At 43.8% G+C, this 21,680-nt stretch overlaps 1 protein-coding gene across 1 annotated transcript in view; it reads right to left on the bottom strand.

Annotated features, from left to right (window-relative positions):
- rab11fip3 (RAB11 family interacting protein 3 (class II)) overlaps positions 1-21,680 on the bottom strand; it is a 29,634-nt gene that overhangs the window by 4,961 nt on the left and 2,993 nt on the right. Inside the window, exons 2-13 of the mRNA XM_047376898.1 lie at positions 17,657-17,750; positions 14,970-15,040; positions 11,506-11,678; positions 7,968-8,168; positions 3,930-4,067; positions 2,220-2,255; positions 1,998-2,091; positions 1,664-1,908; positions 814-895; positions 568-705; positions 314-469; positions 92-232 (exon numbers count right to left, since the gene is read on the bottom strand). Of these exons, the coding sequence (XP_047232854.1) occupies positions 92-232; positions 314-469; positions 568-705; positions 814-895; positions 1,664-1,908; positions 1,998-2,091; positions 2,220-2,255; positions 3,930-4,067; positions 7,968-8,168; positions 11,506-11,678; positions 14,970-15,040; positions 17,657-17,750 (1,569 nt within the window). The remainder of the gene's footprint in view (positions 1-91; positions 233-313; positions 470-567; positions 706-813; positions 896-1,663; positions 1,909-1,997; positions 2,092-2,219; positions 2,256-3,929; positions 4,068-7,967; positions 8,169-11,505; positions 11,679-14,969; positions 15,041-17,656; positions 17,751-21,680) is intronic.

Here is a 21,680-nt window from a genome sequence, read left to right as displayed (position 1 = left end):
AAGTCGTCTGATCCCGGTTACCAGTCAGTTTATCGGGACATCTGTAATTAGAATGAACGCAAACTGATTCATGTTCGCTTCATAAACTCACTTCTGCACGAGACACGGAGCTGATCTCAGCTGCCAGGGAATCTGAGAAAGAGGCAGACATCAAATTCTTGGCTCCCTGGATGCTCAGGTTGATAATCTGCCCGTTTAATTCATCATTCTGCTCTTTCAGAGTACGGTTGTCCTGAAACGAGAGTCAGAAACACCCATAAACAACACAGACTAAAGCCGAACATAAAGATAATCATTGGGACCTGCTTGTTACCTGTTTAAGTCGTTTGATCTCCTGTTCTAATTCAGCCTCACGGGTTCGGGTCTGATATTCCTGCAGCCCTGCGCTGGGAGACCGGCCTCGCTTCGCCTCGGCCTCCAGCTTGTACAGCTGAAGGTGCTCGAGCTGCTTCCTCAGGTCTTCTATAAGCTGAGGTAGAAACACATCACAGGGAAAGCAGAGAGCAACATTATTAGTCATCCATGATGCCTCACAGGTCTACACCAACTAAGCCAATCGACGCCCACCTCCTGAGTGCTCTCCTTCTCCTTTTGGTTCTGATGACGCTCGTGACTCAGCTTGTCAGCCATCTTCCTTCGAGATTCAGTCTCCTCGTTCAGTCTGTCAGACATAGTTTCCACCTCATCCTGGAGCTTTCTTTTCTCCTAAAAGCCAAACAACAACAAGGGATGAATGACGAGCGGATGAAACAGGAAGAGAAACCAGGCAGACTGTACAGAGAAGTAACGTGCAAAGAAAACTTCGGGTGTTACCTCTTCCAGTCTCTCGATGTTTGCTCGAAGACAAGGAACACAGGACCTCAGCTCGCTGTTCTCGTCATCCAGCTGCTGCAGCCTGAGAAACAAACTCATCTCTTAGACGTGTACTCAGGACAACCGCTGCAATGTTCCTCGATAAGAACATTCTAATTGATCAGTAATAATATTGCCCTAATTAAAAAGAAAACATTTTCATCTGAATCAACCAGATTTGTCTCTTTTTTTGAATTGGAGGTTGGGGGGGGGGGGGGGGGGGGGGGGGGGGACACAAAACCAGCCCAGGAGCTGCAAATGACCCCTGTGGACACTCCTGCTTTAAAAACATCCTACCCAATATGGTGTACAAGCCGCCCTTTGCGATTGTAATACTGCGATTAAAGCTGTGATTTGATCCATTGTGCAGCTTCTGAACGGTTCCTCAGGCTGCACAGTATTCATAATGCCAGCTCCAATCCAAAGATACTGGTAAACATTCCCACAGTGAATTTGTTGCGTTTTCTTTAACATCCTTGATATGAGCTTCAAAAAAAGAAATATCTTGTTGTTTTAGGGTTTTATTGGTAATGAATTGTTGAATTTTTGTAGGAGGGTTTTAACTATTTAACATCTTTGTAATTCTTCTGCTTTGATTCAGTCTTCTCCTTCCTAGAAAGATCTTCACCATGGTTTTACTGGAAAGCCTTTCTTTTAACCAGGACTCCTGGCAGGAAGAGATTCTGTATCTCAGAGGGTTTCTCCTGACTAAATACGGTTTGTTATTATTCGTTATTTTTAGAAGCACATCCAATCAAAACAATCTACACCTAGAACAAAGTTTTTCACAAAGTAGTCTTCCTGACCCCACCTGGCCTGGACGTTTTCCAGCTCCAGCCCTTTCTCCCTCTCCAACTTGCTCAAGGCCTCCTTGTGACGTCGGGTCTCTTGTTGCAGCTGCTCGTCAGCTTGGAGCTCCTGCTCCTTCAGCTGCTCTTCGAGGGCGTTGGCCCGGTGCACCAGGTGAAGGTTCTCCTGGCGCAGCCGTGCGTGCTGCTCTCCTGATGACTCGGACTCCTTCTCCAGCTCAGCCACTCGTCGCTCCAGGAGCAGCACCTGGAGAAAGGTGGACATTTTTAGGTTAATCTCAGTAACTGTTGAGGTGCAACTGGGTGAGATTCTGAGAACAGGCTGAGATTATTCACTTTGTCTGTGATGTCATTGTCCGCGAGCTCCAGGATGTCCCGCGTTAAGTCACTCATGGTGTCCAGAGTCATCGAGCTGTTTTGGAGGAGATGTCTGAGCGCAAAGAGACAAAAACACAGAAGTCACTGAGACGCTTGCTAAAACCTGATCAGTTGCTGCTTTCTAGCAACTTACACATAAACAAAGTCTTCTCTACTGAACAGAGGAGTTGCTTCACTTACCTCGCCACCTTCTTGCTGGAAAGCCTCTTGCCAGCGCTGGATGATAAAGACCAACAGGAAAAACGGTTAGGATAAGAAGACATCGCCACCCCCACGTCAAACAGTAGGTTAGCAACATCTCACACACATCAACCTAACAAACACTCCACCATGACTCAAGTTAAAGGAAGCACCGATGTTGGAGCAGTTTTGCATGACAGGATTTAAAGAAACTTGGAAAAAAAAATCTAAGTTTTCAATTTAGTGTCAGGAATGGAGAACAAATAAAACCAATGACTAAAAACCTGATTGGTCGTTTTATTCGAGTTACTAACAGGGTTCCATCACATTTTCTATCTCTATACTCCATCATTTCAAGGCTTAAATTAATCTAGCCGTCACTCCAATTATGGCCCATGTCTAGAGTACAGATACAACAGGTCCAGAATGGATTAACTGCTGAAATGATTAATCAAGGTCTGGTTTTAGATCAAAAACCTTCACAAAAAAATAAAGGAAGCAAGGAAGGAAGGAAAGAGGAAGGGAAGACAGTACAGGAAGGAAGGACAGAAGAAAGAAAGATAGTACAGGATGGAGGTAGAGAGGAAGGAAGGAAGAAAGAAATAAAGAAAGAAAGGAAGGAAGGAAGGACAGAAGAAAGAAAGATAGTACAGGACAGAGGTAGAGAGGAAGGAAGGAAGGAAGGAAGGACAGAAGAAAGAAAGATAGTACAGGACAGAGGTAGAGAGGAAGGAAGGAAGGAAGGAAGGACAGAAGAAAGAAAGATAGTACAGGACAGAGGTAGAGAGGAAGGAAGGAAGGAAGGAAGGACAGAAGAAAGAAAGATAGTACAGGACAGAGGTAGAGAGGAAGGAAGGAAGGAAGGAAGAAAGGAAGGAAGGACAGAAGAAAGAAAGATAGTACAGGACAGAGGTAGAGAGGAAGGAAGGAAGGAAGGAAGGACAGAAGAAAGAAAGATAGTACAGGACAGAGGTAGAGAGGAAGGAAGGAAGGAAGGAAGAAAGGAAGGAAGGACAGAAGAAAGAAAGATAGTACAGGACAGAGGTAGAGAGGAAGGAAGGAAGGAAGGAAGGACAGAAGAAAGAAAGATAGTACAGGACAGAGGTAGAGAGGAAGGAAGGACTATGTTTACATATTGGAATTAGGAATAAAGTTTAGAAACTGGTATATTTAGATGTTCCATTTTATTTTCCATACTTTTCCAGGTTGTGTAAAAAATTCCATATTTTTCCAGGCTGTTTGGGAACCCTGTACCAAGTTTCTGTAATTCAACAAACAGTCCCTTTAATCCTGGATCAGCAAGTCTGTTCCAATAAAGTTCTCCGGTTTAAAATATGATAGACGACATTCAGCAAAAACTGAGCATGAAGGAAATTAGACAAAACAAATTAAATGTATTTCACATAAACGGTGATTTGCAGATGAGCCAAATTTTTATTTTTCACCAAACTAAACAAGGTTTGCACCCCCCCCCCCTAAACCAAAGCAACAAAGCCAAGGCTGGGATGGGAAACAATAGCGTTGGATCTGTACATGAAAACAACGTGTGAAAGTACATCCCACCAACACACACACACACACACACACACGTGTTTCTAGTTCTTCCCAACATGCACACGTTAAGAGGACATGCGTGATACTGCGTCTAGTCAACACAGCACAGACATTCACACAGCTCCTAGTCACAGCAGGTGGTGCATAGCGTGTTACCTAGTCATCTCTAGGAAATTGAGGCGGGTGGAGAGGTCTTCGAGACGACTTATTTGTTTGTGACACTGGCTACAGAAAAAGTCCAGCGCCTCCTCCCTGAGGAAGCTCTGAAAGCAGTCAGGGAGAGAAGCGGGTGTGCTGGAAAGAGGAAGAAAAGAGGAGGAGGAGGTTGTGGTGAGACACAGACAAGAGATGCAGGTGCATTCAGGTGCGACAGGAGGAACCCGCACAGGAGAGCTTTAAAGGGGTAGATGTGAAACAGACCTGGTGTGGTGTGCTTTGTGTTCTGGACAATGTAAGGAAACAAGAAGCTGCTGTGATAGAAAGTGATTTAACTTTATTTTTATCCTGATGGTACTGAGCAAAAACAGAATAAAAACATGTTTGTTTCATTGTTTGATTGTAAGAGCTGACTAATGATTCAGACAGCCTGCCACAAGGTTCTGTTCATGCCAGCCGAGACGCTGCATTAAAGCTCAGGCTGAGAGTCACTTTGGGGCCACACTGAGTCAGTCCCTCCCAGGGTTGTGAAGGAACGCCGTCTGCAGTGATCGGTGTGTCTGCACAGAACACAAGCATCCCAGCAGCGTTCGCACATGTGCTGCAGTATGAAGATAGATAAACGTGGGGGTGTGTGTGGGAGCAGCACTGCTCCATGCACAGCAGTGAGGATGACTGTCTGCAAACAGTGACGCATTCACACCGAGTGGGTGAAGCCTGGAGAAAAGTTCCTTTTCTCTCACCAACCTACAGAGGAAATTTAGGATCAAGCTGGTTTAGTTTTATATTTATATGAGAAGGTAACACACTAATCATGGTGTTTTAAAAAACATATTTGAACTGTTCTTTATTCAGGGTGGACCATTTCAACTACGTTCATCTTCAACCATCTTTACAAACAACAACTTGGCTGCAACTTGTTGCTGGAGTCCACAGAGCCAACATGGTACATACAGGCTCAGACATACATGGGTTGGACAATGAAACTGAAACACCTGGTTTTAGACCACAATAATTTATTAGTATGGTGTAGGGCCTCCTTTTGTGGCCAATACAACATCAATTCATCTTGGGAATGACATATACAAGTCCTGCACAGTGGTCAGAGGGATTTTAAGCCATTCTTCTTGCAGGATAGTGTCCAGGTCACTACGTGATACTGGTGGAGGAAAACGTTTCCTGACTCGCTCCTCCAAAACACCCCAAAGTGGCTCAATAATATTTAGATCTGGTGACTGTGCAGGCCATGGGAGATGTTCAACTTCACTTTCATGTTCATCAAACCAATCTTTCACCAGTCTTGCTGTGTGTATTGGTGCATTGTCATCCTGATACACGGCACCGCCTTCAGGATACAATGTTTGAACCATTGGATGCACATGGTCCTCAAGAATGGTTTGGTAGTCCTTGGCAGTGACGCGCCCATCTAGCATAAGTATTGGGCCAAGGGAATGCCATGATATGGCAGCCCAAACCATCACTGATCCACCCCCATGCTTCACTCTGGGCATGCAACAGTCTGGGTGGTACGCTTCTTTGGGGCTTCTCCACACCGTAACTCTCCTGGATGTGGGGAAAACAGTAAAGGTGGACTCATCAGAGAACAATACATGTTTCACATTGTCCACAGCCCAAGATTTGCGCTCCTTGCACCATTGAAACCGACGTTTGGCATTGGCATGACTCACCAAAGGTTTGGCTATAGCAGCCCGGCCGTGTATATTGACCCTGTGGAGCTCCTGACGGACAGTTCTGGTGAAAACAGGAGAGTTGAGGAGCACATTTAATTCTGCCGTGATTTGGGCAGCCGCGGTTTTATGTTTTTGGATACAATCCGGGTTAGCACCAGAACATCCCTTTCAGACAGCTTCCTCTTGCGTCCACAGTTAATCCTGTTGGATGTGGTTCATCCTTCTTGGTGGTATGCTGACATTACCCTGGATACTGTGGCTCTTGATACATCACAAAGACTTGCTGTCTTGGTCACAGATGCGCCAGCAAGACGTCCACCAACAATTTGTCCTCTTTTGAACTCTGCTATGTCACCCATAATGTTGTGTGCATTTCAATATTTTGAGCAAAACTGTGCTCTTACCCTGCTAATTGAACCTTCACACTCTGCTCTTACTGGTGCAATGTGCAATCAATGAAGACTGGCTACCAGGCTGGTCCAATTTAGCCATGAAACCTCCCACACTAAAATGACAGGTGTTTCACTTTCATTGTCCAACCCCTGTACAATACAGCCCAACTTACATCTGGCTAAATGGCCTTTAAAGTTGCAGAGAAACTCCAGGCTTTTTGCAGTAATCTTCTTGGCTGAAGCGGTAGATCTGATCTAGTCAGTTGGGTTCCTGGCATTTAAGCACAGTCCAAACGTGTTCAAAAGGATTTAGGTCAGAGACCTTCCAGAAACGTAATGCTGGCCTGCTTTGCCTTTTCCAAAAACTAGTTTGAAATATGAATTCAGGATTATTGTCCTGTTAGTTTTAACCATCTGACCTGGTCTGCCAGCCTGAGATGAAAGAAAATCTGTTAACATGATCGGGTACAACCAATGTACCAGGCCCAAACCCATTTTTGCTATCTGATAATTAATCGGTTATTGGAAAAATAGTTGATAGATTAATTGATTGTCACTTGCAGCCCTAAACTGTAAGATTCTGGCAAGGCCCAACCTCAACCCAGCTGAACATCAATGAACCATGCTGTGAACCAGAAGTCCCTGCCAAGAAACCAGTTAATTTACACCACCTCTACTACTTCAATATGACTGGTGAAAAATGCAGTCAGAATGGACCTCTGCTAAGAGTCATTTAGTCAGGCGTTCATGCAAAGGTGTTTAAACTTGAGCCTGAATGTTTAATTTTCAAACCCCAAAAATAAATAACGTGTGCTCCCAGTTCCTGTTAAAATCACTGAACTTGTATGTTGTGAGATGATTCTCTCGTGGAAAACAGTACATTGCTTCTCTGCTTCAGTTGAACACCCACAATCCTTCGCTGCATCACTATGACCCCACAAGGTCAACCCCCTGCCACACAAACAGCCACAAGATGGAACTAAACATCGATCATCAATATCGGCCCAGTTCAGCTTATCGGACCGATATTAGAGGTTAGCATAGTGGTGAGTCTCACCAGCCCGTCTTACACTCTAAATAATATTTAATTTAATTTGACTTTTTGTATAACATTTAAAGGCTTCCTAGTTCTACTTTGCAACTTTCTTCAGGGGTTCAATGAGGCTCTGATGGTGACAAGGACTTGAACAAACCACAGGAAGGAACAAAGAGGTCATGACTGAACAAGTGTTTTTAGCAACCAGTTACTCCAGCTTATTCCCATACGATCGGTGCGTTACAAGAACAAGGCAGTTAAGAGCTTCCTGGCAAAGCAAATCTGGGAAATATCACCCAAGTGGGAATTATGCATTATCCGGCTTAAAGGCTTTAAGGAGGAAAACGCAGCCAGAATAAGAAATTCTAATCAGAAATGAATGTGACCATGTTGTATTTTCTGTGTTTTGTTTTGCAGCAGATAGATGACACCCTCAGCAGGTCTGTATCTGTGTTAGAGGAGCAAACGTACTCAAGATGTTCTGTTCTGAACGGCCACTGCTGTCTGTCCCAGATTAAAGCAGATACCAGCTGAAACATTGACAGACTGAACAATCCATCACTGAAACTACAACAGAAAGCCCAAAGACAGGAGAGTAAAAAACACAAAAACTCAGCCATCTATTCGCTACAACAAGCCTGATGGGACAAGTCTACAGTTATTTTCCATCTTATTCTGGCCTTGGCAGACAGGAACGAGACGGACATCTCGAAGAAGATCTTAACAACTTTTTACATCCAAATCAGTTTTCCTCTGAAGAACTTTAAGAAGTGAATCCAAGGCTGGACCGTGCAGCTGGGAATGTGACAGAGATACGCGTCTCATCAGTGAGCACGGCTAGAAGATTTTGTCAGTTATCAGCCTGGTGGAAAACCTTCTTGTGCAGCGTAATTGCAGCCATCTGAAGTGAAGTTCATACCTGGAAGCAATGACAGACGAACCATTGACCTGCTCAGGTGGCTTTGTGAGAGGGGAGTCACCCTCTCCCATGGAGCCGTCCGCGCTCGTCTCCAGCAGCAGCTCTGACGTGCTGCTCTCCCCAAAGTCCTCAAAGTGCTCCTCCTCTCCACTGATGACCGTCACTAAGGAGTGGCTGTGGAGCTCCGAGTTCAGGGAAAACCTGAGGGAGGCAGGTATAGATTGGGTTATTGAGTGAGATATGGATAGAACATGGTGTGCGCAACAGCATCAGCACAAAATAAATTTACTCCAGGTCCAAGTCAGAGAGGATGGAGATTACAGCTATAAAGCAATGCATAAATGGGTTTTAACAGTCGCTCAACCATGAATTTGAGGAAAGCTGCCTTGAAAACGTCTTTGCCCTCTGTGAACTTTGCACACTTTGTCACATTACGACCAGAGTCTTCAATGCATTTTACTGGGATTCTATGCAACACACCAACAAGGAAGCACATAATCGTGGATTTCAAGGAATATTCTAAAGTGTGGTATACATCCCAGTATAAACGCAGCTCTTCTGTGAAGACTACTGCAAACCTACATGGCACTTCATCTAAACTGATATCAGACAAGCAGTCAAGAGGCCCATTGTAGCTCTGGAGGAGCCGCAGAGAACCAAGCTCAACTGGGAACATTTCTTGATGGGTTAAAATTCTTATTAGAAAAAACAAAACTTCTACTACTTCATATTTATGCTCTACCTTTTCAATGTCTATCACACTAATTCGCCACAAAAACAAACAGTTTGTGCTTACAAAGTAACAAAATGAAAAAAAAAAAAAACTTTAAGGGGTGTAAATACTTCTGCAGGCAACCATTTTAATCCAGAAAAACAAAAACCAATTTAGGGTTAGGAATAACTCTAACCCCGATCAACTAGGAACCGATCAGGTTTTACAGTAAATTAATCTTTTCCCAGGGAACAGCAGCAATCTGGTCACCTTCAGTAGCTCGTCTTTAAAGGTAATCTGTTAATTCACATTAATCCCAAGGCCTCCTTTGGTCTTGTTTTTGTAACCGTGAAGACATCTGTGATCTGTGGGGGTTACAGCTGAAGACCCCAACCGGAGGGTGTTTTCACCACCGCTCTACATCAGAGTAAGAGCTTCAGTAAAGGCCATCATGGATGTATTTAACGGGAAAGCTCAGCGATGCCTTTCCTGTTGTTCAAAGGATGTGTTGGAGATGTTGAAACCCACGCAGGATGAGGATGTCAGAATCAGCAAAAAAGAAAAGTCTGCTTTCCCAGCAGAAGGACATTAGTCATTTTGGTTGTTTACACAAATAGCGGCATTAAATTGCTGGATTTAAGTCTTGAAGTCAGCATTGTTATCACTTACCCTTTACCCATTCTCTTACAACCTGGCCCCATACCGAGGTCCCCCACATTAAAGGCCGGCGAGGAGCGGGAACGCATCTCGGAACGCCCTCCGCTGCCCTGGCGTGAAAGCCTCGGGGCAACTGGAGTTAAAACTCCTGACAACCAGAGTGGAATCCTGAAGCTTCACAGGTCACAGCAATATGAAGCAAAACATCAACTCTCCGGTACGGAGGGAACAAAACCACCGAGCTGCTGCATGAAGCACAAAGATTTAAGGCTGTACCGGTGAGGGCTTCACCGATTGTCTTAATCAGATTTCAGGCTAAGCGATAACTGACAGACAGTCCTGCTGATCGCCCAAGGCCAAATGTGTGTGTGTGTGTGTGTGTGTATGGGGACACACAGGCAGGACAGAGGAGGGACTAATCCCGTTAGATTGTTAATCCTGAGCTCAGTGCATATTCTCCTATTGGTTCATCTACCTGGCCTCCATGGTGGTACTTCAAGCTTCTCCATACGGGATGATTAGTCTCGTTTCATCAGTACACAGAGTTCAGCAGCAGTGACCACATACCTTCAACCTCCTGGTTGGGGTTTTATGTGTCGGGCCAACACAAAGTAATCCAGAGTTGTTGAGTGGAAGGAGAGTCAACTTGCTGGAAGGTAAAGCTCATCCCTGTCTGAAGTCTAACAGGGTTTCTTCCTGGTTTATCCATCAACTCTGAGCAGCTCTCACTCATCCATAAAGGCCTGATTTGTAGAGTGTCCTGTCAACAGGTTCTCCCTCCTAAACTGTGGAGTTACGATGGACCTTCTCTGGTTAATGCGCTCCTTTTCCCTCCTGACGGTTTAGGTGGTCCATGTCCTGGTAGGACTGAAGTTGGTCCATCCTCTTTCCATGGTCAGATGACAGACTGAACAGTAACTGGGTAGCTTCTACAAGGCATGTAGATTTTATTTATGGGACATCAGAGCGAAGGAGGTCAAAACAAGCGGACACCACACTTTTCCAATTTTTTTAAAGAAGAAAAAAAAAATCTGGAATCCTGGTATAATTTTCCTTCCACTTTATAATTATTCTCCACCTTAAAATCCAAATAACTGACGTCTGAATGTGGAAAATGTCGAGCGGTATGAACACGTTTGCAAGGCTCTGGAGTATCTACTGAGAATCCAAATCTGCTTGAAGACTGAACATGATGAAGCTCCTGATGCAACAAAAGCTCAGAGCTTCAGGTAAGCCGAGTGTTTGGTAAACAGGTTGCTGAACGGGAGCACATGAAGGCCACGGAGTCAGACGGTCCAACAGTTAAAGTCCAGTCAGCTGTGGCAGAACTGGCAGGTAATGCTATGAGTAAATGGGAGAGGGATGCAGGAATTAGATTAGTTTCTGCCGGAGTAAGACAGAAAAGGAAAAACAAGAGTAGAAAAACGCCAAATCAACACTTCCTGGAATTCAAGGCTCACACATGGAATGGGAAGTCCAAACACCAGACCACTGCAATCTGTCATGAAGCCGGACAGACGTGTCACACAGTCAGCAGATACAGAGGGCACACTGCACTTCCTCCTGATGTTTGACAAAACAATCCCATCAGCCACTTCACTCATCAGCTGCCATAAAAAATGCCAGGCAGCCGATTCCACAGAGGGAAACAAACTAATCACTTCTGCACTCAGGTACTGTTGAATGAACAACATTAATAACAGCATTCAATGCCAACAGCTCTTCCTACAACCCAGAGTTCAGTGAAGAAGAGCAGAATGATCCTCCTGAACAGCTTCTGAAACTTTGGCAACAGGTTCTGGTGCATCAGCTCTACAGATCATAGAAAGATGGAAGTAAAGGCTGCATTATGTTCAGCCTACAGTCTGCAGACCGGAGCGCACACAGGAATTAAATATAAGTCAATATAGTGGGGGCAGTCTCCAGCTTCGGTTTTACCTGCCCGGAGACACACATAGAACTTAGGAGATCCTGGGTTGGACACGCAGTCACAAGTCATGGGATCTTGTGTAAAAGGTCAGACCAGGGCTAACCTTCGGCTGGATGTGGCCAGCATGGATCCCACATCTACCCGGACCGGTGTCAAAAAGCACAACCAGATCAGAGAGTTGATGAATAGAAAGATGTCCGCGTTGTTCCAAATTTAAACCAAGTAAAATGTACACAGACCTGCTTCCACCATCCTCAGGATCGTGCAGCGTGGCTTCGATGCCGCTGTCTGTCTCCACATCCTCGTGCATCTCAGGAGGAACAAGTGCCCCAGTGTCCTCATCGGTGAAGGTTTCACACTCACTGTATGTGCTCTCTGAGCCCAGGTAGGCGCTGTCTGTTACCTCATTTTGCTGCAGAAACAGATAAGGATCAGCATCATTGCATTGTCAGTGAAATCCATAGTATTCAATAATTTATTCTACAGCAAGTTTAGAACCAGATCAGGTTTTCCAGGCTGAAATCAGATTTCTCATTTTCTTGGAGGTCTGACCTGCTGATACATGTTTAGGACTACAACCCAGACAAACTGATTTTATTTCAATAACTGAATGGAGGTGGCAGCTTTAAACCCCCCAAAAATGAAGGAATTACAAGATTATCCCTTTTAATGCCTCAAGGCGACCTCCCCCAACCTTTATCTGATCTTTAATCAGCTCAAATGTGCATCAAAGCACATGTTAATAGATCCATGTATAGACAAACAAAATGACGCTTCAGTTCTGATGCCTTTATTGAACGATTGAAACTAATTTAGTATTTGATCTGCTAATCAAATAATTTAAAAAAAATACATTTTACTTGGACTTGCTAAGATCTAAATACTTTGATAGTTCAGTCTAAAGTTATGAAGTGTCAGTGGATAGAGACACAAGTTAAGCTTTCAGAGAGCAGCTCCAAGCAACAAGGTGACGCCTTACCAACCAACTAATACCACAAGCTGAATACTGACTCATGGTAAAGGAGAGCGCTGGAAGCAACTAGAGGTCCTCAGGTATCATAGAAAAGCATAACGTACCAGTTTACTTGAAGTATCAGAAGAAGCAGGGCCCAGAGGGATGTCCACCATATCCAAAATCATTTCTGCTTGTTTTTTACCGACCAGCCATAAAAAAACCTTCTAATAGCTCCTTTCAAAACTTCTTCACTTTCCCCTCTCAGAGACCGACAGAGAGAGGTTAGGAGGAAAACATAACACTGTCGCGCCTCGTTCAGCTCCACTGGGTGGTCAGAGGGGTGGAGACTGAAACAAAGTCCAAAGACTAACCCAAGTTAGCTGCAACTCCTGCCAGCTCCTGGCCCAATCAGCTGGATGGCTGCTACACTTCCTGTCCCACTGTAACTGTATAAATCATTAAGCCATGTTCTGGGCGGCTGCAGCAGCTGCTGTGAATGAGGACCAAACATCACCGACCTGTCGGATCAGACTGGCTGCCAACAAAAACAACAGACTAATTTGATGTCGAGCCATGAGAAGCAGCGCCAGAACACAATGATGTTACTTTAATTAGTGGAGCTTTCAGAAATACTGTACAACTGAGATAAGAAGGATATAAACATGGAAGGGAAAGGTTAAAAGGATAAAAACGTGCTTGATCCAGGTACTCCACCCTCACCTTAACTGTTTTGAAAGCAAACAGCTACAGAACAGCTCAGCCATTGAGAGTCCAGTCCACCAATTCGCCTGCCAGAAATCTGGCAGAAAAAAAGCCCAGGCCGCAGAAACAGGTGTGGGCTGTACTTCAAACGTGTGGAACCTTCTTCAAACCTCTGCCGACGTGTTCCAGTAAACAGCAACCAAAGCAGCTGGAACATCAATCACAGGGTGTTTCACACCTCATTTCCTAAGTCCAGATTCTCACAATACTACACAAGAGCAACAATGGAAAAAAAAAAGGATTCCAATAGAGAAATGTTCTGATCCACACAATCATGTGGGAACCTGCTGACCCGAGACTGATCCAGTAGAAAGTCCACGACACTCTAGTGTGGAGGTAAGCCACAAAAAGATCATTTCTAGAGAACTTGGATGTGTTCAAGCATATTAATGAAAAGTTGAGTGGAGGGAAAAACTATGGTAGAAAGAAGTTGCGCAAGCAATAGAGATAATTGCAGCTTTGAGAGGATTGCATAAGAGTTTGGAGAAGATTCAGAAGGTTTGGACCGCAGGTGGAATCAGAGATTTAGGAACCACCATACCCACACGTATCCAGGCCTACAACTGTAGCGTTGGTTGTGTTAGGCCACTCCTGAGCCAGAGACATCAGAGGTGTCTTAGCTGGGCTTAGGAGAAAAAGAACTGGACCACTGCTCAGAGGTCCAAAGTCCTCTTCTCAGATGAAAATGAAGTTTGCATTTCATTTGAAAATCAAAGATCCCAGAGTCTGGAGGAAGAGTGGAGAGGCACAGGATCCAAGCTGCCTGAGATCCAGTGTGACGTTTCCAGAATCGCTGTGATTCATCAGGTCACCTGCCTACCAGGACCTTTTAGGGCACCTCATGCTTCCCTCTGCTGAGAAGCTTTATGGAGAGGAATTCATTTTCCAGCAGGACTTGGTACCGGCCCATGCTGCTAAAAGTACTAACCTGTTTTAAATCACCATGGCAACAGCAGCAGCCTGGGCTTCCTGAACACCTCATCAGAACCACAGGCTGATCTCCATGCCGTGCTGCATTGATGCAGTAATTCATGCAAAAGGAGCCTAAGCCCAGAAACTGGATAGAGCGGTCACCAACTTTCAGCAGAATTAAGTTTCTGTAGTAAAAGGTTCACTTTTGAATGATCAATCTTATGTAATATTTAAATTTTCAGAGAAAATGAGTTCTCATTAATCATACATCATCAAAATTAAACAATAACCACTTGAAATATATCAGTGTGTGATGAATCTAGAGGAAATAAATAAATGTTTCAGTGATAATTTGCTGAAAATCAAATGCAAATACACTATGAATAATTAAATCACCTGGAAACATCTAAATGAACGCTCTAACAGGTACTTTAGGCTGTAGATCTAGAACCATGTCCAGTTATCTGAATCTAATCTTCACATTCATTTCCATCTGCTGTTATATCAACATTTATCGGTAGCGACTTCATGTTTTAACCTCCAACAGAAACTCAAACTAGGCTGAGGTTGGAAAAACGTTTGACTCTTGAAAACAAGGAGTTGTAGTTCAAACCAATAACAACAGGGGGCAGTGTGCTGACACTGTGCCACTGAAAACAAGTTCCAACTCACAAAGAGCACAGGAGAGCAGAACCCTGCAGTCCCGCAGAACCCAACAATAATCCAGGTTAAATATACAAGTTCTGCACAAAAGAGAAGGCAGGAATTCCAGATATGTTGACCACAACTGCAAAAACACAACTTCACACATTCAGAAACTGCTGCACATTCCGGCCAGTTCAAGTTTTGTCAAGGAAAACACAAAGCCTCGACTGCCAGATCCTATTCAGCGTCGGCCAAACCAGCGTGTTCAGCCTGTGGAGCCCTCAGAGTGGTAATGATAGCCCGGCAAGCCACTCTGTGAGTTACAGCGGGAAGAGTCAGAGAGCACGGAGAGTTCAGCCGATGGCCTTCACACTGTAGGTACCGCTGGGAGATGAGAACACAACAAGTGGACCAGAAGGGACACCTCACCTCATCGTACTCCTCTGGACAGCCAACGGCTCCGTCCCCGGGACTGTAGCTGTAGAGCTGTGGTTCTGGACCTGGTGATATGAGAGGAGGGAGGCAGGTTTAATGTGAGCAGAATCAACAAAGCCAGACAGTAAAAAAGGCTAAGCAAACACAGGGACCGGCGGTGGATGTGCAAACAGCTAATATAAAGACAGAAGAACATCAGTGTCCTCGTCTGTTTACTTTCTGTTCTGTGTTGAAAAACTGGCACCATGGGAAAAAACTGAACTCATGAATTATAACGTTAATTATAGCAGGTTCCCAGACTTCCATGTTCCTTTAAACACGCTTTAAAACAAGTCAACACACATGACAACAGTATAACATTATTATTTACTAAAACTGGGTGTAAAATCAATGAGTTTTCCAAACAGCATTAGTTCCATGATGGAAATAATGAAACATATTTGAAAAATGAATTTTCCTTTTAGAATGTTTTGCAGCTGTATGTTGGAAAAGTATTCATACACTTTGAGCTTTAACAGTTTGTCACATTACAACCCTGAATGTTAACGTTTTTACTGGGATTTAAACATGAAAGACCAACTAAACAGTGATGAACAGCTGAGGAACAACCAATTAGTCTTTCCTCGGTGAGATGGAAGCTGGTCAGAGTTGATGAGAAGATGCATGGAGCTAAATACAGGAAAACCCTGGTAGAAAGCCCGTTAGAGGACGCGGGACCAGTTCACCTTTCAGCAGAACATCATAAAACACACTGAGCTACACTGGAACAATTTAGATCAAAGCATGGCCCAGTCAAAGTCTACATCTGTGTGGGAAAATGTGAAATTTTAGGTTAATCTGACTGAGCTTCAGCTGCTTCATAAAAAATGAAGCTGGTCGAGACAAACCCAGAAAGACCTGCAGGTGCACACGTTTTAAATCATTTCCTTCCATGTCACAATTATGCACGTTTTTATGCTGGTCCATCACGTTGAATGACTCGTGTGATTGTAGCGCTGTAAAGAAGTTCAAGGTGTATGAACACAACACACTGCAATAGGTTGGGTCCAGAATGTCCTACTTCAGCATATTTACAGTCAGCTATACAAGCATGACACTGGTCCAAACATTATCTAACTTTTATGCTTGTATTTCAAGAGAACCACAGAGGCGAGCAATAGGACCAGAGGCACAATAACAGCAGAAACGGGACGAGGAGAAACCCACATCAGCTTTTTATTTGTCAATAAAGGCCTTCCACTGAAAGGAACTGAAGAGGTAACCTGAGCCGCACCAATGAAAGTCCCATCAGGCACTGCGGCTGCTGTATCTAGTAAACAGAGCTGTGAATAGCACCTTGCTGGGAGAAAAGAACACAAACAGTGGTTCCAGTGTGCCAGCAGACCCAAGAGTATTTGTGCCCCCGGGTCTTATGTAACCCTTCTGGAGGCACAAAGACACTGCAGGCTGCGAAACTGAAACGGGCCCTCGTCAAACGGATCGGCACCAGAGGAGCTGCCTTCTGCTGAACAACACACCTGCAGAATCTTGGCATGGTGTCAGACTGAGAGGATGCAGATTTGTTTCAGACATTCCACAGTCATGACAGGGTAGAAGGCATTTCCACGGCCTGCAGGAATGTCTTCATTAAAGGAAAACTGAAATTAAACAAGGGAGGGGGGCTGATACTGAAACTACAACTCGGGTCAGAACCACAGGTTTTGGCTCATTTTACAATTTTTCTTACATTGGAGGTGGAAACAATGGAGGTAAAGCGATCTGGAGGATCGGATGATGATTTGTTTCAGGTAAAAATTAAAGAATAGTCGTATTTAACCTGCTCTGCTGAGGCAACAAAGGGAATCATGTGACGATCCCAGGCTGAAACCTACCTCTAGTTTCATATTTTACATGTAGGTGAAAACTACTAAAATTCATGTATGACATTTTATATAAAACTGTCCACATATGGTTGTGATTTTACAACAGTGTTGACTAGGAGGAGATGAAGATATTAGAAACAGAGTGGCCAGGCCAGAGACAGGAAAGTAAATAATTGAAGCGAATAGGACACTCTGTCCAAACCTCATCTCTGTCACTCCCACTCTGAAACCGAGCCAATCAGCCCATGTGTCTCTGCATCTCACACTTTCCAGATCATTACTTATTCATGCAGTCAGTAACCACAGCTGTTCAACCCAGAAAGCCTTGGGATGGAACCCTAGAAACCAGTAGGATGGGTGGACTGAGACGTCAGCTGTACTGCTGCAGTGGCATCGTCATGCTGTGGGCCAAACATCCAGCAAATACTGTACACCGCTACGTCAGACTCCGAAATCTGGATCTCTACGTCTTTAAAGCTGAAGTAACATAGTGAAAGGATGGGAGAGAAGCAGAAAGAGGTTTCAGCTGAGGGATAGATTAGAACAGAGCGTAGACAGCAGTAAATGCCTTGATTAACAACTAGAGAAGCCCTGGTTCTGGTCAAGAAGAGACGGAGCTACATGTCGGAAAGTAAGGCTATCCAAGTGAACCCCTATTTAAATGAACTAAAAAAAAGATAAATAATATGATCCCGGGGAATGCAGTGCGGCATCAGACCAGGGTTCCAGGCTACACGATTTAGTGAAAACAGGAACCAAACATGGAAAATCAGAAACAGCTATGAGGAGAAACAGTAAGACATGATGCCTCAACCTCACCTCCATTGCTAATCGCAGAGATTCCTCTGTGGAAGTCTTCAAAACTGATGACTCCGAGACCACTGGGATCCAAAAACTTTGTTAGATCCTTCACCTGAATAAAAAACAAAAAAAAAAGGCAAATATTTATTTTATTTTCACCAAAGCAGCAGAAGAAACCTATAAAGCTGTTTGGAATGATATAATAAATGATGTAACAGGACGTTTTTGGTAATCAGCAGAGTTTAGATTATGACTTAAACGAGAAAATATGTAATACTGAAAAATTAGAGCAAATGTTTTCTACCCAAATATAGGTTGGTTTAAAATATAGAGTTCACACTTTGCATAAATTCACTTAGACGGAAGAATGTTCTGGCTACAGAGCAGAAAGTTGCCAATAAAAACGCCGTTGGCCTCCAGGAGAAAAATAGTTGCAGATTCAGTGTTTAACTGAACTGAATTGGGTTCAATGGTGATTTTATAGCAGGTGATCACACAGTACAAAGGGCACAGTCTTTAAACTAGTTACACTGTTAAGAAAAGACACTGGGAGTCACCCAAACATGAGGAAGAAAAACTCACTAGAACTCTGCTGCGTGCTTCCAAATTCATACCATGAAGCTGTGCAGCGAAGAGGCAGAAGCTGCAGAAAACGGGTTACATAAGCGCACCTACAAACTGCATCTTCCATCCACCAGTATCCAGGCAACCAATCCCTTCAGTTAGTTTTTTTTTTTTTTAAATGGATGTGGAAATAAATCCCCCAAAGACCCCCACCTGGGAACCAGCTAGGAGCTCGTGTAGTAGCTGGTTCTTTCCAAAGATCAGGATAATGAAGACGAAGCTGGATCCAAAATGTCCGACTTCTGGAGGTTTACTTCTTGGCAAAAGAAGCAGACAACATGAACATGCTGTTCTCTCCTACGCTCCTTCGATCAGTTACAAATAAAAACAAGTTGATCTCCTTAGCAATGCTAAGCTCTGACTCAAAGAAGCCGAAGGGCTGGAAAATCCTAATAACCCAAAGCTTCTGATCTGGGTCTGATGTTTAAAGTCCTGCTAGACTCGGGTTAAAATCTGCTGAAGCACGTACAGATGCTTCCATATTAACTGTGGCTTCAGATGGCTGAACCCGATCAAAGAAATGCACGACTGAGGTTAGAGGTAACGGTTTGCGTTTAGCTTTCAGTTTTCCACCTTGCAGCAATGAGTCATTATGTTCCTATTGAGAAACACCTCTGCTGTGAGAGGTGAGAACACGACACTCGTCTGTTATAATTAGCAGCAAATAGGTAGACCGGATGTGCTCTGCTACAGAGACCGGGTCATTCACAACCATGCAGGATCCTAAACACAACAGTTTCAACCTCAAAGATGTCCACGGCCTACATCTGAGTTATTAGGAGACTACAGCAGCACCAGGTCCCAGTAGAACAGAGCCGGGTCGCTTCTACTACATTTGATGTAAAAACTGGAGGTAAACGTGATGAAAGCTGAACCACAGCTGGAAAAACTGATCCGGGTCAAACACACGACTTGAATCGAGGCATTGATTGAGACAATTAACATTTCCACAAAGGTTATCCAATAATATTATTAATGTATCCGAACATTAAAGCTATAAAAACACTGATACACACTGGACAACTCCTGTCGCTTAATTGAATGTTAACTGGGGGACGACTGAAAAGCATGATGGGAATATTCAACCAGCAAGAAATCACCACAAAACCTCCAGCTACAGTTTAGGGTCCATCCAAAAAGTACTGCCTCCCTACAAAGCCTGCAGATTTCCATGCGCTTTATCTGATTGGACCTTGGTTCCTGCGGTTACTAGAGCGGGTGGGGAGGGGAGAGAAAAAGTACCACAGAAACTACCCTGATTGTAGAAAGCCACCTTACATCCATCTTAAAGCTACAGCTGCCAAGCTTGTCTGATAAGCAGCTGAATGTTCAGTGGGCTGGCTACCAGAGCAGATAGCCTGACTTACTCTAAGAACAGCAAAAACCCAAATTCTGCACAATAAGCCCATTTACTTAATGAACTACAACTATATTTAGCGGAGGGGTTATTCTAGATCACTGCTTTTAAAAATCAAAAACACTTTAAGGCTGAAATAATACTGTAATAAACCCGTTTTTAGAACTAGTGGGGATAACTGTTGCTTTTCTGTTGTAAATAAAAGCATTTATACCATGATAGATATACATTTAGTTTAAATTTTATTTTAAGTAAAAGATTATACTGCGAAAATCTCATACTGGCCCATTACTGAATAATATATTTAGTTCAGCCTCAAATAACCGAACTCAACTGCAACAGTCAGTTCCACTGGTTAGAGGCGCAGCAAAGCATTGTGGTTTTTCTGTTTCCTCTATTTGTGTCTAATCAGTGCAGAGGCACGCCTGAGCGCCTCCACACAGACCACTGCTGTGCATAACCTCACCAAGAGGAATAACCTGCAGCACAGAGGGGATTTCTAATTAGTTCTGACATAAATATCTTGTAACTTTAATGATAAACTGGAGAAAATGACTGTAAGGTTGGGAACAATAAAGGTGCAGCAATAATCTTAAAGCTCTGGGGGGGAAATAACTCAGAAAAAAACTAGAGAGAAGATGAGTCTGACTATGGGACATTCCATCACAGATTAGAGGTGCTGGAGGGTGGTGGGGGAGGAAACAGCCCGGCCAAAGTTGGCTCGGTGGTGTCGAATCAAAAGGGAGACACCGCCACAATGCAGTCCACTAGCTTTTGTGAAGAATTGGGGTCAAACCCAGGGAGAGACCAATGGCTAAAATGGTCTTTTCAACAAAGAAATTCACTAATAAGATGCAAGCTGCAGGATATTTCCCCCTGGGGTACACATATTCATCGGAAGGTCATCATACAAATGATGAGGTCATGAAAAAAAAGCCTCTCAGATGGATAGAAGGAAGTCCTTTCCTACTCGGAAATCTGTCTTTAGGAAAAGACCAACAGCAGACTAACTATACCTTACCAACCACACTGAGACGCTCCATTATGATGATCATATTCAAACCAAATATTGTAGACAATAAAGTATGTGTGAGCATAAATATAACTCCTATCATTCCCCAACATATCCTGAGCTCAATTCCATGGACAGCATTTGCATGTTTAGCCTAAAAGAACCAGTTGAATGTATGCAAATGCTGGATGAAAACTTTCCTGCCGTCTGACAGGTTTACAGGGAAGAGGTGAAAGATAGTCAAATGCAAACCCCAGTTCCAGCTCACAACATCATAAGAACCATTCAGCCACTGGGCCAGTCCAGAAGGAGAGATGCACAAAATAAGAAGTGTCATAATTAGCTTTAAAAAGGAAATATTTTATACATCTTGGGCTTGCCATAACCTCCGTCTCCAACTGTTTTATGGATGTTCTCACGTATCACTCATTTCTTGTCCCTGTGATTTTCCCAACCACATGCTAAAATGCTTCTGTTACCTCCACTGCCCAAAGTATAATTTTGTGGATTGGACTTGCTCAGCCATGGATGTTATTCAGAACTGTGTTATCATCAGATTAATGCGCTGCAAGGACATATGAGGGCAAGGCCAAGTCAAATATGAAGAGGCAAATTTCACATGTATTCCAGCTGATATGAGGGGAGTGAAGCAACTGCTGCCACAGCAAAGATGCAGTCACTGTGTGTGTAAGTGCTAACCTTGTTGGATCAGCACCAACACTCTGCTGTGATCTGTATGTCTGGATGATGAGGGCCACAGAGGGTCTACAAGGTTCCAGAAATTCTGTTTAATCTGGGTAACAGACTGAGATTTTCCCAGTCAACTGTCTGACCAGTGACTGGCTAGTCTTGTTCAGGTCAACCAAAGCACCTACGCTACCTACACACTCTTCTGTGATGATGCTTTTACTGAGTAAAGGAGACAAAGTTAGGCTTTTCAGCAACGGGCGTTTAAAAGAAATAAAGTCAGAGGAAACATTTACATGAAGCAATTTAAAAAAGGTAACCATTTCCTATGGCTTCTCAAGAAATGTCTGCAGTTTATTCCG

The sequence above is a fragment of the Girardinichthys multiradiatus genome, chromosome 10 (assembly GCF_021462225.1).
Source record: "Girardinichthys multiradiatus isolate DD_20200921_A chromosome 10, DD_fGirMul_XY1, whole genome shotgun sequence".
Lineage (NCBI taxonomy): Eukaryota > Metazoa > Chordata > Actinopteri > Cyprinodontiformes > Goodeidae > Girardinichthys > Girardinichthys multiradiatus.
This window is presented reverse-complemented; position numbering and strand designations above follow the sequence as displayed.